The sequence below is a fragment of the Callospermophilus lateralis genome, chromosome 18, assembly GCF_048772815.1.
Source record: "Callospermophilus lateralis isolate mCalLat2 chromosome 18, mCalLat2.hap1, whole genome shotgun sequence".
Taxonomy (NCBI): domain Eukaryota; kingdom Metazoa; phylum Chordata; class Mammalia; order Rodentia; family Sciuridae; genus Callospermophilus; species Callospermophilus lateralis.
This window is the reverse complement of record NC_135322.1, coordinates 10,694,853-10,712,492: the sequence shown is the minus strand read 5'-3', so window position 1 is coordinate 10,712,492 and position 17,640 is coordinate 10,694,853. Positions and strand designations below refer to the sequence as shown.

The 17,640-nt window shown below is 54.0% G+C and overlaps 1 protein-coding gene across 2 annotated transcripts; it reads right to left on the bottom strand.

Annotated features, from left to right (window-relative positions):
* Positions 1-493: 493 nt before the first annotated feature.
* Ppp1r13l (protein phosphatase 1 regulatory subunit 13 like) lies at positions 494-17,555 on the bottom strand. 2 transcript variants are annotated; one of them, XM_076837866.2, is made up of 13 exons: positions 17,525-17,555; positions 11,593-11,669; positions 11,367-11,509; positions 10,462-10,972; positions 10,279-10,377; positions 10,109-10,200; positions 9,394-9,880; positions 7,456-7,916; positions 4,551-4,682; positions 4,342-4,475; positions 4,088-4,254; positions 3,137-3,336; positions 494-1,060 (listed from the first exon to the last, which is right to left on the bottom strand). In XM_076837866.2, exons 2-13 carry the CDS (start codon positions 11,645-11,647, stop codon positions 1,022-1,024), a joined length of 2,520 nt encoding a protein of 839 aa, XP_076693981.2. In that variant the 5' UTR covers positions 11,648-11,669; positions 17,525-17,555; the 3' UTR covers positions 494-1,021. The 2 variants fall into 2 exon arrangements, with proteins under 2 accessions (XP_076693981.2, XP_076693980.2); XM_076837865.2 differs by lacking the exon at positions 17,525-17,555 and adding an exon at positions 16,150-16,231.
* Positions 17,556-17,640: the final 85 nt, after the last annotated feature.

Sequence of the window (17,640 nt, the reverse complement as noted above, 5' to 3'; positions counted from 1 at the left end):
GTGGGAATCAGAGGTAGGGGACCCTGGAGACCTAACCCACCCCAGGAGACACACCACGTGACCCCTCCTTCCTGCACACCCTCTGGCCAAGTGCCAGGCAGCCCTTGCCAGGGCCTGTGCCATGATGTTTGGGCTCAAGATTCTGAATCTGTGAGCCTAATGAGTCTCCCTTCTTAATAAAGTTAACCTACCTTGGGCAGTTTGTTACAGTGTGAAAAGCTGCTAATACATACCACTAAATAAAAGACACAAAGAGGAATGTGAAGCGTGGAAAAGAGGAAGGGAAAGGTTGGGGACTCCCCTAGAAAGTGACTATTTTAAGACTGCTTTGCCAAGGGGAGGCACAGCTCAGTGATAGACTGCATGAGGCCCTGAGTTCCATCCCCAATGTCACCAAATAAACAAAAGCCCACACTGGTTTGCCCACCGTGAGCATTTATTGAGTCGGAACAGGATCATAAGAGAAGGGAGTCGATTTCTGTGCAAACTACCTTTATTTATAAAGAAAACTCCCCCATTTTGTTATAAACAAAACCAGCACTTCGTGAAGGCACTTAACTGGGGAAGGCGGGGTGAGGATCCTGGTGGAAACCAGCGGGTCTCCCCCAGACCCCAGAGCTTCTGGGAGACAAGGGATAGGAGTGGCTCCCAGGGGAAGTCAGTTGGGGGGGTCTCGAATCCCAGGCTCAGCTGGGATGGTGGGTTGGCTGCTGAGGGTGAGGAGTGATTGGCAGTCAGGGCGGGAAGCACTTTGGACGGGATCTGCTTTGGCAAATGTGGAGGATCTCCTGCCCCCAAGATTCTCAGCCTCGCCCCTGGGGCCTCCACGGTGAAGGCAGATTGCTAAACTTAAGGCTGAAGTTCTTCCTCACTGGCTTCTGGAAGAGCCGAGAAATGGTGGTGAGGGCCCCACTCCTGCAGAGTTAGGGGCACAGGTAAACAGCAGTATGTGGAGGGGGACATCTGAAGCAAGGGCAGGCTGGCTTGCTCTTGTCGCCTGGGAAAACATCCTTCTGTCCGGCTAGACTTTATTCCTCTGAGGCTTCACCCTGGGGAAGAGCTGAGGGGAGCAGACCTTCAGACAGACATTGGGGCTCCAGCCCTCATCCTTCCCTATGCCCACCAAGGAGGTGGGCTGCCTCCATCTCCCATCCCTTCCTCCCGGGCTCCCCCCAGCACTCAGAATCCCAAGTCTCTTATCCCCTCCAAAGCACCATACAAGGCCTTGGTTTCAGCAGCAGATGGAAGGGAACCTTCTGGGTCTCTTAAACTGCCATAAAACTGATGCCTCCTTCTCCCTACCACCCAGCTTCTCCTGAATTAAAAGAATATTCTTGATGGGTGCTGTGGCGCACACCTATAATCCCAGCAGCTCGAGAGGTTGAGGCAGGAGGATCTCAAGTTCAAAGCCAGCCTCAGAAAAAGTGAGGTACTAAGCAACTCAGTGAGACCTTGACTCTAAGTAAAATACAAAATAGGGCTGGGGTTGTGGCTCAGTGGTTGAGTGTCCCTGAGTTCAATCTCTGATACCCACCCCCAAGGAAAAAAAAATTCTTTGCAGAAATATAACAGAACCCTCACTCAACCCTGGGGGGATCTTCTAAAATTTTATAGAAATTAGAATTCTACTCTGATTTTATTAATGGATTCTTCCTCACCTAGCCTAATGCTGCAGAATAAAACCACCTTCTGCCATGGCTATAATATGCGATTTCCCCCAAGATATTGGGGATTGAACCCTGAAGCATTCGACCACTGAGCCCCAGGCCTATTTATTTATTTATTGAGTCAGGGTCCAACTAAGTTGCCAAGGATTCTCAAACTTGAAATCCTCCTGTCTCAGCCTCCCAAGTAACTGGGATTACAGTCAAGTGCCACAGTGCCCAGATGTAATTCTTGAACTTTCCCCCATCACTAAGGTGGGATTCTTTTTTTTTTTTTAATATTTTTTTAGTTGTACTTGGACACAACACCTTTATTTTATTTATTTAATTTTATATGGTGCTGATTATTGAACCTAGTGTCTCACACATGCTAGGCAAGTGCTCTACCACTGAGCCACAGACCCAACCCAAGATGGGATTCTTTTTTAAAAATCTTTTCTTGGGGGCTGGGGATGTGGCTCAAGCGGTAGCGCACTCGCCTGGCATGCGTGCGGCCGGGGTTCAATCCTCAACACCACATACAAACAAAGATGTTGTGTCCGCCGAAAACTAAAAAATAAATATTAAAAATCCTTTCTCTCTCCCTCTCTCTTAAAAAAAAAATCTTTTCTTGGGGGCTGGGGATGTGGTTCAAGTGGTAGCGCGCTCGCCTAGCATGCATGAGGAACTGGGTTCGATTCTCAGCACCACATAAAAATAAAATAAAGATATTGTAACCACCTAAAAATTAAAAACCAAATATTTTTTAAAAATCTTTTCATTCTTTTTTATTAAGCCTTATTGTTATACATAATAGTTGGGTTCATCCTGATAAGGTGGGATTCCTTTTTAACCTCCCCATCAAAATAATCAGGGATGATAATAAAAACTTTTTTTTTTTTTTTTTGGCAGTGCTGGGAATGGAACCCAGGATCTTGATCATGCATACAGGCCACACTCCCAACCCAGTAAAAATGCCTGATCAAGCTGGGATCAACTCTGGGTGTGTTGGCACATAACTGGGACCTTATCAGTTTAGAAGGCTGAGGTAGGAGGAGTGCATGTTCAAAGCCAGCCTCAGCAATTTAGCAATGCCCCTAAGCAACTCAGAGAGACTCTGTCTCCAAATGATAAACAAACAAACAAAGGAAAGTCTGGGGATGTGGCTCAGTGGTTAAGTTCCCTGGGTTCAATCCCCAGTACAAAAAAAAAAAAAAAAGTTAAAGATTTAGAGGGGAACCCAATGGCTGTACTGGTGAGGACCCCACAAAGGCACCAGACCTGGGAGGCTCTTCCTCACCCACTCCCCTGACTGTGGGCGACTTTCCCTTACCCCACTATTACTACGGGGGCTTTTCTCCTCCATCTACCAACGATGGACCCTTCCAGCCTGCCTCACCCATTCCACTGGGCTGTCCTCCTCCCTCCCTTTCTCCCGTGAGCTCTGCCCCAAACTGCCGCTGGAGGCCCTTGGGACATCTCTCTGAGCTCACCCCGAAGTAGTTCCGCGGCACGTAGCCCTCCTGGCCGTGCAGCGTAGCCCACCACCAGTCGGTCTCCTCCGGCCCGTCCCTCCGCAGGATGGTGACAGAGTCGCCCTCACGGAAGGATAGCTCATCCCCGAACTCGGCGCTGTAGTCCCAGAGGGCGTACACCGCCCCGCTGTGCATCAGCCCCATGCTCTGCTCCACATCTGAAAGGCCAGACCGCCATGGTGAGAGCTCGGCGGAGGACTGGGGACAGGGGCTGACCCCTGGCGCTTGTCCTAGCCAAGTGGAGTTGTGCGTGCTCAGGTCAGGGGACAGGAGCCAGAGGGGAAGTCTGATGCTGGAATTGGCAGCCTCTAACATTGCAGGACACCGGGACGCAGGTCACCGCCCTGTTCCCCTGGCGCACATTACCAATCACCCCAGCCCAAGGTCCCTAAGGCCAAATTGCAATCCAAGTTGCCCTTCCAGGTGTGCAGCAGAGACCCTCCGCTTGATCCCCGTGGTCCCCCTACTCGCCCTCCCAGGGAAACTAGGTGACATCTAGTCTAGAGATGGCACAGCCTCTAGACTCCCCACAAATGCAACAGTCCCTAGGCCCTTCCCAGCTGCATGGCTTCTCACCTGCCAGGTGTGTACTGCGGCCTCAGACAGGTGGGAGAGCCCACCTGCTCGGCCCTGTGCCAGGTTGATGGTATAGCTGGAAACTCCAACTTCCCACCCCGCAGGTAGAAAGCAGGGAGCAGCACCATCTCCACTCCGTCTCCCCGCAGGTCTCCCTAAAAATGGCAGGCCCTCCACTGCCACGCCCCTCCCCGCAGGTGGCCCACTCCACATCCTTCTCTCCAGAGATCCCGCTGGCGCAGCACCCACGTCCTCCTCTCCCCATGGGGCGCAGCCTGCGTTGCAGCCAGGTGGGAGGTTCAGCACCACCCCAAGAGCCCCAGCCGGGCGCACCTGCCAGGTAGGTGGCGCAGTCAGCATAGCCCTCCCGGTAGGGGTCGCATTTCTCGATGGCAGTGGCGCCGTCGCTGAGAGTGGTGGCGAAGATTGCAGCGCCATGCTGCACAAGCACGGTGCAGATGGCCGTGTCGTTACACGACGCCGCGCAGTGCAGAGGTGTCCTAGGTGCCGGAAGCATGCGTGAGGGGGTCGCGCCAGCCCGCGGGGCCGCCCATGCCCCCGCCAGTCCCCTGCGGCTTAGGCCTCACCAGCCGTGGCTGTCTGGGGAGTTGACATTGGCGCCTGCCGCGATGAGGAAGTCCACAATCGGGTAGTTGGCGCCGCAGATGGCATTGTGCAGCGCGGTGATGCCCTCCTCATTGGGCTGGCTCGGGTCGTTCATCTGAGTGGGCCAGGAAGGGGCTTAGTCCAGTGGATGTCACCCCACACCCGTCACCTCCAGCTCAGCGTCCCTCACCTCCTTCACCGCCTGCTGCACCACCTCCAGCTCCCCGGTCAGCGCCGCGTCCAGCAGCAGCACCAGCGGGTTGAGCCGCGCCCGCCGGGCCTTGCGCGGGGAGCCCGCCTTCCGCAGCACAGAGCGCATCTCCTGCGGGACAGGGCGGGGACCTCAGAGATTAGGAGGGATTGTTAGTACTGCAAACCCATTAGGGGGAGGCCGGGGACTACAGGCTTAAGGACCAGGCAGCAGCCGCCCAGATCGCCCAAGTACCCAGGGGGAAGGAGAAGGGCTGGGATTCGCACCGGGGAGAGGTGCGTCCTGGCCCCCGGTGCTGCCGTCCTCCTGAACTCTACAACAGCAAATAACTTTGGATCTTGACCCTGAGACCTGCGAGTAACTGAGAGGCTATGGAGTGGGTGGCCAAGTAATTCTAGACCTTCAAGGTAATGAATGTGGAAGCCAGTTATTCACTATACACACAGACACACGTGCACACACATGCATGTGCATACACATATACACGACTACACAAAATAAGTTATGCATTAAAAATATAGATACAGATAAAATGCCATGAAGCACGCATGACAAGTGTTACCAGGTCTTAATTCCAGAGGTTTGGGATATGAGTATTCATCATGTTATTCATGTGCTTTCTTATTTTTCATTTCCTCCTACAAGATTTATTTCTACGGAGTGTGTGTGTGTGTGTGTGTGTGTGCGCGCGCGCGCGCGCGTGCGGGCGCGCTCACGCAGTGTTAGTTATTCTGGTCTTGGCTGTCTCCAGCATTTCAATGATTGCAAGATTCTGAAATTTAGAGATACTAAGAGGCAGTGAATCCAAAATCTTCAACTGCTCAGTTATTTTTCTTTCTTTCTTTTTTTTCTTCTTCCCAGTACTGGGGATTGAACCCAGGGCCAGGTGCATGCTAGGCAAGAACCTACCACTGAGCTAAATCCCCAGCTCCTTTTAATTTTTTTTTTTTTTTTAATTTGAGACAGATTCTTGCTAAATTGCTCAAGGTAGCCTCAGACCTGTGATCCTCTTGTGTCAGTCTCCTGAGTGGCTAGGATCATCAGTATGCCCTGTTATTTCAAGTTTCCAATATGTTGTGATTGCAGAAATGCTAAATTGTACTATTTCCTTCACTATTTTGAACTGTGGAGGGGCCAGGGTTTTGCAATCCTGATATCTATGAGAACTTTCATATTTTACTATTAGAATTTCATTGCAAAAGACTGAAGGAGATACTCAAAATGTTTACCACAGTTCGGAGTGCTGAGACTTGTTCTTGGTACTGATTACTATTTTTTCCACGTTTTCTATGGTGTTTATGTATTCTTTTACTATAGAAAGTATTAATTTAAAATATTACTCTTACTAAAAAAATTTGGGGGCTGGGAATGTGGCTCAGCGGTAGAGCACTCCCCTAGCACAGGCAGGACCTGGGTTCGATCCTCAGCACTATATAAAAATAAAGGCATTGTGCTGTGTCCATCTACACCTAAAAAAAAAAAAAAAATTGGGGGGGGGTACCAGGGATTAAATTCAGGGGCACTTGACCCCTGAGCCACATCCCCAGCCCTATTTTGTATTTTATTTACAGACAGGGTCTCATTGAGTTGCTTAGGGCCTCATTAAGTTGCTGAGTTCAATTCTTGAATTTTGTGTCTTTTCAAGCTTCTCTGTGGCCAGGACATTGTGATTCTCTGAGGGGAATTCTCCTATTTTGAGATATCATCCTTCCCCTCTTGATCTCAGGGCCCTGAGCCTATACATTCCTAGGCTCTACCCTGGAGAGGCTGGGAACAGGCATTCTGGGGTGTCTGCTTCACCCCCACTTCTCTGGGAACTGTCCCATACACATCTACCCACACTGTGTTCAGGACAGTTCCACCTGGCTATAACTCTGCCCCCATCCCCGATGCACAGTCAAAACTAAGATCGGCAAGAGACCATCCCCTGGGCAAATGACAACATCAATGGCAGCTAACAGTTATGTGCCAGGCACCATTCTACCCACTCAATACACTCAACCTTCACAGCAACCTCATGAGGTGGCTTGTGGGAGACCAACCTGGAACGTGACTGAGTTAACTCCCCTGCTGGGCGATGTGGCCTCAGGCACCCATGCTGCTAGACTGCCCTGTTCTTCTAGGGTCTTCATGTCCAGGCGTGCCTTCCTACAGCCCCATGGGTAGAGCTATGCTCACCTGTTCCTTTGTAATATAACCCCTTGCCCTGTTTAGGATAGAATGTTCCATGGAAGTGCCTTGTGTGTGTCCCCTCCTCTTACTGTGCCCTTGGGTGTGGCCTACCCAGGTGTCAGTCAACCTGCTGACAGTGGACATCATGAAGATAGACTCAGCCCCTGAAACCTGACTCCTTGCCTCATTTGAACAGCTTCTCAGTAAAAGGGGTCAGCACCTGCTCTCGCTCTCTCTCTTTCTGCGGACCCAAAAGGTCAGAGGAACTGTCACAGCGACCCCAAAGAAAAAGGTATTTGTGTCTCTTGTGTGGTTATTTTGCGCGGCCCAGTCAGCCCAGTTTACCTGGAGTGACCCCTGAGCCTTTTAGTCACCAGAATAGAAACCCAGCATTTCTCACCATTCACAAATGAGGACACTGAGGCCCAGAGAGGTTAAATGTCTCACCCAAGACTGCACAGCTGGTAAGTGGCACACAGCCAGGATTCAAACACAGGTGAGCCCAGCTCTATGGCCAATGCTCTTAACCACTGGCCCCATGGACCAGTGACTCAGTCTCCATCACATGGGAGGCTGGATTCCCAGACTCCTGGACTAGCCCTTAGAAGAGGGCTGCTTCTCTCACATAAGGCACGTACTTGGGAGTGTTTTGTCACAGCAGCTGGCCCCAGACACTAGCAGACACACCCCAGTTTCCTCCTGTGTTACTTACCACGCTCTGTGGCTGCTCTGGTGGGTTGCTCTGGGGCGGGGCTGGGGGCGGTAGGGGAGCTGGTGGGGCAGGAGCAGGGGGCCCGGCCCTGGCCTCAGATCCCTCGGTGATGGGCGTCAGCTCTGGCTCAGGCCCCCCAGGCCCTGGCCCGCCATGCCGGTGGAAGAGGCGGCTGATGATCTGCTGGTACTGCTTCTTGTGAGTAGGGGGCAGGGCCACGGCAGGGCTCTGCTCCATGGAGCCCCTGCGTTTGAGGGGCCGAGGAATCTCGGCCAGCACCCGGGCCACCTCCTCCAGCTCGGGCACCGACTGTGCCTCAGGGGGCAGCGCTGGCTGCAGCCTCGTGGGGCTGAGGGGCCGAGTTACAGCGCCTTCGTCTGCATCACCGGTCTCCAGCACCGGTGTCAGCAGCCCCTCTAGCTCAGGCTCAGTCTCCGCCTCGGCAGGGGGTTTGAGGAGGCCTAGCAGGAACAAGAACCCAATCACAGGACAAGTCCTCTGAAGGCCCCCAAAACTCTCCACAACTTCCAGGGTCTGAAATCACTACCTTATTTTCTGTGTGACCTCAGGGCAGTTTCATGCCCTCTCTGGGCTACATATTCCCTGAACTGTGAACAATACGTAATTATACCTCCCATTTATTGAGCACTTAGGATGTGCCTGGCACTTTACATGCTGGTCTTGTTGAACTCTCCCCACTAGGCTATTATCTCCATACTATGTGAAGGAAATCTGAACCTCAGAGAGAGTAACTAAGTTACCCAAAGTCACACTGCTGGCTGACTCCAGAATCTGTATTCCTAGCAACCGTGAGGACTGGACTTTCCAAGATCTCCAAGCTTTCCTCTCCTACCATCTTGGGCAGAAAACTCCTGCCAGAAGTAGAATTCCAGCATTCAATGATCTCTTCTCTCTGTCTTGTTGCCCTTTGGCAGTGGGAGTTGGGTGTGGTGGTGCACACCTTAATCTCAGGGTCTTAGGAGGCTGAGACAGGAGGACTGCAAGTTCAAAGCCAGCCTCAGCAACCTAGCAAGGCCACTGAGCAACTTAGTGAGACCCTGTCTCAAAATAAAAAACAAAAAGGACTGGAGATGTGGCTCAGTGGTTAAGTACCCCTGGGTTCAATCACTGGTACCAAATCAAGCAAGCAAGCAAGCAAGCAGGTGGGAGCAGTAATAATCACTTTTGTTTTCTTTTTTGGTACTGGGAATTGAACCCAAATGCCCTTTACCACTGAACTACATCCCCTGTCATGTATACATATATATATATTTTTAAATTTTTTAGACAGGATCTTGGTAAGTTGGTGAGGACTCACTAAGTTGCTGAGGCTGGCCTTGAACTTGTGATCCTCCTGCCTCAGCCTCCTGAGTTGCTGGGATTATAGGCGTGCACCACCGCACCCATTGTAACAATCACTATTATGACATAATCCCTGTCACCCTCCTATAAGGTAGATATTAATCTCTCTTCACAGATGGGTAAACAGATACTCAGACAAGTTAGGTAACTCATCCTGAGTCACATAGTAAGTCAGTGGTGGACAGATGCCGAAACCCTCTCTACTTAACTCCACAGACCTCCTACCAAAAAACATTAATGATTATCATAACAAATGATAGCTATTGAGGGATTACTATGCATTGGCACCATATCCCATAAGATGGGCTCTTATCATTGTTCAGTTTTTACACTCAAGGAAATTGAGGCCCAGAAAAGGTTAAGTGACGTCCCTGAGGTCACAGTGTAGAAGCAAGCAGTCTGCCCCAGGGTCCATCCTTAACCACTGTACCATCCCTGGCTCCTGTGCCAATGCCCAAGTTCATCTGGCCTAGCTCTCTGAAGGGCAGTGTCTGGAAGAAGACGGCTCTCCCAGCTAACCTGTCCCTTCATTGTCCTCCCTTCACCCAGCCCTCTAGGGGCCTGTTATTGACTCACCTTCATTCACCGGTGGCCATGTCTGTTGGGGGACCTGGGGGACTGGAGCCTGGGGTTGGGGCTGGGGCTGAGGCTGGGGCTGAGGCTGGGGCTGGGGTTGGGGGGGCAACTGGGGCTGTGGTTGGGGCTGGGGCTGCAGTTGGGTCTGGGGGGGTGGCTGGGACTGGGGAGGCAGCTTAGGTGGGGGTGCTCTGGAGAAGACGGAGGACCCAGGGAGCATGGCTCTGCTGGCCCCTTGCTCCCAGAAAGCGTTCTGCAACTTGAATATCATGCTGAGGGGGATGGGACGCTGGCGAGGGGCACTGCGGGGCTGGGGGCTGGAGGGGGGCATGGGGATGCGGCTGACAGGCTGCCAGCTGCGGGGCAAAGTGCCTGACGGGGCGGCAGAGCCCAGTGAGCGACGGTAGCTGCCCACGTCTGAACGCCTGTCGTTGGCGAGAGGGGAGACCTTGTAGTTGCGCGGCAGGGTGGCGCTGGTGAGGTTGTCCTGGGGAGCAGAGGGGGAAAGTGAGCCGGGAGCAGAGGCTCAGAAGGGAAAGAGGAGGAGATAGGGGCACAGGGGGGAGAAGGGAGAGGAGGGGGCAGGAAGCCAGGGGGTGAGAGAGCGGGTCCAGGAGGGGTGCAAATCAGGATAAAGAAGGAAGCGCCTGGGGAAGGGCGTGGGGCTCCGCCAGGAGGCCCCCAGCTGCCTCACCTGGCGTCCCTGACCCCTCACCTTGCCGGTGGCCCCCAGCCCATCCAGGCTGCTCTCTCTCCAGGGCAACAGCTGCAGGCCTGGTGAGGCGGGTCGTGCAAAGACGTCCAGACCTGAAGGGCAGGAGTCATTAGGGCCGGGGTCGGGGGTCCTCGCCTTGGGGCCCCCACTGCCCGGGCTTCCTGGCTCACGTTCGTAGCTGGCTGTCTGCGTGGATTTCTTCTCGTAAGCCACGTCCAGATCAGACTCGTTCCAGGCTTTCGGGGGTCGCCGGCGCAGTGTCAGGTCATCTGGGGCGGGTGGTTGCGCATGAGGATGTGACGGGGGACTGGACCCCAGTCCCCGTCGCCCCCCATTTGGGGCCCCTGCCTCACCTTGCGCGCGCAGAGGCGGGGCGAAGGCGCTGCCGCCCGCGCCCAGCAGGGGGCTCCCGAAGGCCGAGGGCGCGTCGTAGGCTGCCGCAGGTGGGCGCGGCGAGGGCCCGCGCTCGGGGAAGAAGGCCTGGGGCCCCTCCGCCAGAGGGCTGCCACGCGGGGAGCCCGCACGTCCCAGATAGTCGAAGGGCGTAGGGGGAACTTGCTGGCGGAGCGGGCCTGACCCCGGCCGCGGGGAGGGAGCACGGCCCAGGGGGCTGGCGGCGCCTTCGAAAGCGCGCGGCCGTGGCGAGGGCGCGCGGTCCAGGCTGCCGTAAGCATCAGGCTGCAGATAGAGCGGGGTGCGCGGAGACGATGGTCGGCCCTTTGGGGATAGAGGGCTGTAGGGGAGCAGAGCCGGAGCACTCTCGGAGCGTCCAAACTGGGTGTCTGCGCTGTCCGTGGCTGTCTTCCGGGGGGACCCTCGGCTGCCGAAAGGCTCGGGGACCGGGCTGGAGCTGTACCGGGACAGCTGTGGGGAGGGCAGGACGTTGGGGGATGAAAGGATACATTAGCGGAGGGGTGGCGTGGGGGCGGTGGAATCAAAAGAGGTCACCAAAGGTCAACCCAGAGGAGAGCACCAGGGTGGAAATTTTGGCACAGCGAGCTCAGATGAGCTGTGCTGGGGAAGGAGCCCAGACTTAGGGCTGAGGCTAGCCTATCACTGCGCGACCTGGGAAAAGGTCCCTTTGCTTCCCGGGATCCTGTAGGTCATCCACCTCCCCTGGTCCTCTCTTTCAAGTGTCCTTGAATACCTACGACCTACACAACCATTGGGGGCAGCCTTGACTGAAATCCAAGCCTCCGACCTGGGTATGGAGAGAAGAGAAGCTGGCTTCCGGGGTCAAGGCAGGAACCCGGCTCACCCTAGAGGGGACTCCGCCCTGTGGGCCAGGAGGAGCTGGCGAGTCCGACCACAGCGACTCAAGCTGCTTAGTCAGTTCGTCCACCTTGGCCGCCGCCGTATCCAGCTCCATCTGCTTCAGGTCCATGTGCTTCATGGCCAGCGCTGGGCAGGCGGGAATGAGGGTCAGGACCAGGCCTCCTGGCAGGGCCCTGCCCCCGCAAGCCCCGCCCCCGATCCCAGCTCACACTGGAAGTTCAGGTCCAGAAGGTCCCGCGCGCTCTGGAATGCCTCGCTGTCCATGGTGCCGGCCGCAGCGGGGCGCCTGCGTGGTGGGGGAGCCGTCTGAGACCTCGCCCTTGGGGACGCGGGGCGCCTCTACTCTTCGTTCCTTCCGCCAGATGTGCTTTACCCTTCCAGTTCCCAGGTGGGAAATGTCCACTCTTTCAAAGCCCAGTCCATTCACTCACTACCTAGAAGTCCAAATCGGTTCTAGAAGGCTTCAGACACTTTTCTCTCTTTAGCGGTTCCTTGTTCATCTCTTTATCTCTGCTCTAATAAAATGCATCAAGGGGCTGGGATTGTGGCTCAGCAGTAGAGCGCTCGCCTAGCGCGTGTGAGGCACTGGGTTCCATCCTCAGCACCACATAAAAATAAATAAATAAAACAAAGGTATTGTGTCTGACTACAACTAAAAAAGTAAATATTTTAAAAAGGGGTGGGGGCTGTGGCTCAGTTCTGGAATGCTTGCCCAGAACGCATGAGGCACTGGGTTCGATTCTCAGCACCACATAAAAATAAATAAGTGAAATGCTGTCCATCTACAACTAAAAAAAATAAATATAAAAAAATGCATCAACTCCTTCAACAAGTATCTGTTAATCATCTACTATGTGCTAATGAACATGGAATAAAATTGCAACTATCAGTTACTGTGCTAAATGTCAGCTAGGCACCAGAAGATGCTGTGCTAGATGTTAGAGGTATTTTTTAAAATAATAATTGCACCGTCTAACACATCTCAGAGTCCATACCCATTAGTTTGAGTTTAATGAAATAAAAACAAGATTGAGGGGCTGGGGATATAGCTCAGTTGGTAGAGTGCTTGCCTCACATGCACAAGGCCCTGGGTTCAATCCCCAGCACCAAAACTGACTGCAGGGCCACTGCACTAAATGCATTGCACTCCAAACCTCATTCCATGGTCAAAAGCACCCTAAGCATCCTAGCAGGCAAGAGAGTAAGGCTTAGAAATCTTTGTTCAAGGTCACCCTGCAAGAAGTCTGTAGAATGGGTTTCATATCAGGTTCTAACATGTTAATTCTGTGTCTTCTCCAGGAGACTGGAGGAGTCCCAGAGGGCAGTGATTGCTGTTTCTTCTCCTCAAGAGTCCCCATCCAGGGGAGGCCTGGCTCACAGTGACCCATTGTTAGGAGGAGAAACAGGGAGGTGGCTAGCATCGGATGGGCAGTTGTGGCCACTGGCCCAGTGGGAGGCCACCAGGAACTGGTCAGGCCAGCTCCATCTCCATCCCCATGGTAGCCGCCACGCCTGACAGCCCTGTCACCTCCTTGCTACATTGACCTCTTAGCTTTGGCCATAAGACATGGGTAGCAGGGCGGGCTGTGTCATGCCGATAGCAGCCTCTGTCTGGGAAACCACGGAAACAGAACCTGTTAGAGTTGGCGGCTCATTTGGGTGTAGTGAGAGCGTGTGACCTTGGGCCATGAGTCCTCTCCACTCCTGGGGCCTCAGTTTCCCCACAGTAGAAGGAGAAGGCTATCCTAAGAAGCCCATTCCATCTCCAAGAGGCCTCCATTCTGAAGATGTAGGGAACTTGAGACTGTCTGTAATTAAGGTTCTACAGAAACGGAGTCCCTCCACTTGAGAATTGTTGGGAAGTTCTAAATCCAAGATTCTATCTTTGGAACATTCTAGAATTCTCTAATTTGGCTAGCCCAGAATTGTCTTCCTATTCCACTTTCTAGAGATCACACTGTCTTAGAAGTCTACAGCAGATAAAAGCACAAGCAAGGAGTCAGACTCCCTTCTTTCAAATATGGCAGGATCTCGTTCAGACCCTGGCTAGTGTGGCTCCTTTTCCTAACCTGTAAGATGGGGATAAATAACTGTTCACCTCTTAGGACTATTGTGAGGATCCATCTGGTCTGAAGGAGCAGTAGGAATTCAGGGCTCTGGGAATTGAAGCCTCAGAAAGTAGAGGCTATAGGAATCAAAACTCGGGACTTTTAGAATCTCAGGGATACCCAGGAATCACTGCGTCTGTCAAAATATAAAAACGATCAATTTTGTGCGGCCTTCAGTGCCAGCATTCGATAGTCGGCGGTTCTTTTGGGGGACTGCGTGATTTCTGAAAGTCCAAGGTTCTCAGATTCCATGCTGACATCCTAAGGAAATGCCAGCAATGGGTGTGGGGTTGTCCTGGAGGCTGGTGCCGGGACCGCCAGAGGGCGCACTGTCACCGCCGGATCCCGGTCGGGAGGGCGGACAGCGCCTGAGCTCAGAGCCCCGGAATGCGCGGCGGGCCCGGGCAGGTGCTCACCTCCCGGGGCTAGGAGGGGGCCGGGCGGGGCGCGAGGGCGGGGCGCGGGCCGCGTCTCTGTTCCCAGGCTCCTGACCCTGCCCTCCGCCCTCAGGTCCTCTTCCCCGGGCAGCCCTCCAACTTCGGCTCCCCCTCCAGCGGGCTCCCATCCACCCCCAGGTATCCTCCCCTGGGTTCTCCTCTCCACGCCCCCTCTGCACCCCAGCCAGGTTCTTTGGGGTTAAAGATCCTGTGGGCTTCCTGGAGGAATCGTCCTCAGTAGGGACGAAATCAGGGTGTCGAATAGGCTGGGAACACCTAGATGAGATTCCTCCAGCTTTGTCCTGGGCTGGGGCTTATTTTCCCCTCTCTGGAACCGGCTAGGGGCTTTCCCTCTCTGAGCCTCTGCCTCCACTAGATATTTAGCTTCTCTGAACCTGTTGCCTCCTGGGTATAATGGGGGAATTAATACCTTCACCTCAAAAGGGTGTGAGGATCGGGTGACCTGACTGATCTACAGTGTTGAAATAAATTTCACACATCCAGAATTCTAAATCAACAGCCTTTCTTGGTGGTTCATTAAGATAACACAGGGTCAGGCCAAGTGAGGGCTCAAGATCCTAAGTCATTTTTCTCCCAAAAGGGCCCTTTCAACTCCGAGATTTTAAAAGTCCTAAGTTTTAATGCCTCTGGTCTCAGCTTCCTTGCCTAAGGATCACAGAGCTCTAAACTCCTCTTGTACATTCCTGAGTTCTGCCCCGTGATCATGCCCAGTAACTTTGGGACTGGTGCAGGGAGAGCCCTGAAAGATTCCAGACAGAAGCTGGCAAGAGCCAGTGTCTACTCTCCAGCCTCAGTTTCCCCGCTGGTAGGGAGGAGTCCTTCCCTGGGTCATCAAGCATCCTTCATGGTGTAACGCCCAGGTCTGACTTTTGGGAGGTTGCCTGAGACTTCTCTAGACAATAGGGTCCGTCCTGTCTACCTGCCAGACCTGAGCCTGGCATGACATGAGCGGTTTTGGCAGCCAAATTATTATTTTTAATTTTATTTCAGGCTGCCACCAAATGCCCTTCAAGCCCAGACATTGGCAAACACCCCCCTCCCTGTTTAATCCCCCCCACATGACGCATAGGGGTGGAGAAAAGGGGGAGAGAAAGAGGGAGGTGTCTGCCTGCCCCTGCCCTCCCCCGCCTCAAGGACAGACACCTCCAGAATTAGCCTCTATCCCTCCCTTATCTCTCACAATACCTCAGGTCATACTGTGGGAGTAGAGGTGACATTTCTCACTCCAGGGTCAGGGCAAAGAGCTCTGGGAGGGAGTTTAGCTAGACAATCTGGTGGAATCCTGCCCCCCACCCCAGAGAGCTGCCATAACCGGAAGGAAGAGGTCAAATCCTGACCCCCTAACGCTGCTGTCACCTCTAAGCCTCAGTTTACCAATTCCTCTTTGTGCAATGCTTCCGTGGTAGACCATTCTGGAATTCTGCCCTAGGCTCTAGAATGACCTCTGCAAACCCCAGAAGTTTCCCACCCCCATGGGGCAATAGGAGGCTCCCCCACCCCCGCCAGGGGGCTCCCTGGGGCTGACGTCCCTCCTCTGGTTAGGCAGGTCTGACGCCTCAGTTAATGACATGTTGGGGTTCGCTCAGCGGCACAAGGGAGGTTGGAGAACTTCCCCAGTTTTCTCACCCCCTGCCCCCACCCTAGAGCTGGAAGTACAGGGAGGGCAGGGGCATACCCTCAAGAGGGACCCAGGGTACCTGTCCTGGTCTATTTCGGAGACCAGTTTCCACTATCTCCGAGACACCCTTAATTCTGCTCAGAGACCTAGAGGCTCAGTCCAGAAGGCAGCCGGAGGACGACGGTATAGTGACCACTCTTTCCAGAGGGTCCCTCCCACCCCCGTCCAAGCCTCCCATTTCTGCCTAAGATTCAGGGATCTGAGGCTCTAATATTTCCCAAAGACTCGGACTTCCAAAAGTCCACAACTCCAGAGACTCAGGAATCCCTCCTCCAATGTCTCACTGGACCCCTTTGAACCTGAGTCCTCCATTCCAAGAACTCAGACATCCAAACCCCTTCTCCTTTCACCCAGTAATTCAGGCATCCTAGTATCCTAGTTCTCTTTTCCAGGCACCCAGGCATCTGCGCACCCCAAACTGGCCCTGGGACCCGGCGTCCAAGTCCCCTCCCACTTCCCTCCCCCAGGGACATGGTGTCTGGTTCTTTAGGGGTCGCTGGACCCCTGAAGGGTGAAACTCACGGGTCCGGGGCAGATCCTGGCACCAGGGGGTCTTCCTCCGGCTCCAGCTCCAGCTGCTGGGAGCCGAGGACGGGGCGGGGCAGGCGCAGGGAACAGGTTAGACGACGTGACTCTGGCTGGAGGGAGGCGGGTCCCCACGGGGGGGGGGGGCGGGCAGAGATCGCGTCAAGCACCCTGGGACTTGTAGTCCCAGAGGGGCAGGACGCAGACATTCCCATTATGTATTCGCTCTAAATCCATTTCACAGAGAGGAAGAGCAAGGCACAGAAGCCAAAGGTGATCCGGCCAGCAAGACACAGAAGGGTCGAGACTCCCACCTCAGGTAGAAGCAGTAGAAGAACTCCTGGGCCCTTCCTCACCCCTCCAGGTTCATTTTCCCCTTTCCTGAGTGAAGATTTGAACGCCACTAAAGGGGTGGAAAATTGGAGCATGGGGAAATTCACAGGCTCCAGTCCACAGATTTAAGGCTAAATCTGTAACCCCTTGGGTCTCTGAATTTCAATCTCCGGGTGGGTGAAAAGCGGCGAAATGAACATCACAGGATTTCCCAGCAAGAGCCCAATAGGGCTAAACTACAATCCCCAGTAGCAGGCGCGACCGACGTCTGGCGCCTCGAGGCTTCGGATCCTCTGGGAATTGTAGTCTCGGAGCCCATAAGGGGCGGCTCCCCAAAGTTTCTCTCGCCCACACGCGGGTCACTGTTTGGAGATCCCAGGCGGAAAGAACACTTCCCATTCCCCTTGACTCTCTGGAAAGCCGCAGAGGAAGGGGGAACCCCATGTCTGGAGTTGGATCCAAAATCTCCGCAGAGGGGGCGGGAAGCGGCGCTGACACACTGGCCAGGAATGCAGTCGGGTCACCCTGTCTAGCCACTGTCCCGCAGCTCCACCCGCCGCCCCACGCGGTGCAGTTCTGGTAGGAAGGGGCGTGGGCATGCCCCCCAAATCCGCACCCACGTGCGGCTGTTTATAGGCGCCTCGGGGCAGGGAGGGGTCGACAATGAGAACTTCTGTCCCCTCACCCTTACTCAAAGCCATAGGGGATATTTCTCAAGTACTAGACTTGATCCCCTAGAGCATTAACGAATCTGCTTTGATCCACGAACCCTGCCCCTTCACCCGCACAGTTCCAGTTCCACGCGAGTCCCGCTTCATAGGCTCCGCCCCCAGACCCGCAGGCTCCTCCTCTTGTGTTTCCCGCTACCCCAGAATCAGAAGCCCCGCCCCCTAGCTGTTACTTAAAGCCCTGCTGGGAAAATTACCCCTTTCCTCCATTTTTCGAATTCTCTCTTAATTCCTAAATTTCCAAGGCATCCAAGCTTCTCCAGAGGAGATTCTAACGCTACAAGCACAGTTCTGCCACCCAGGATCCTTACCTGCTTCTTTTAGGAATCTCAGTCCAATCGATCTTCCTGTCTCTTTAAGAGTTAGAGCCTATCTCTGCAACTGCCCCTTTAAGGCCGTGTCGGGATAACTCATGTCTGAGATAGTG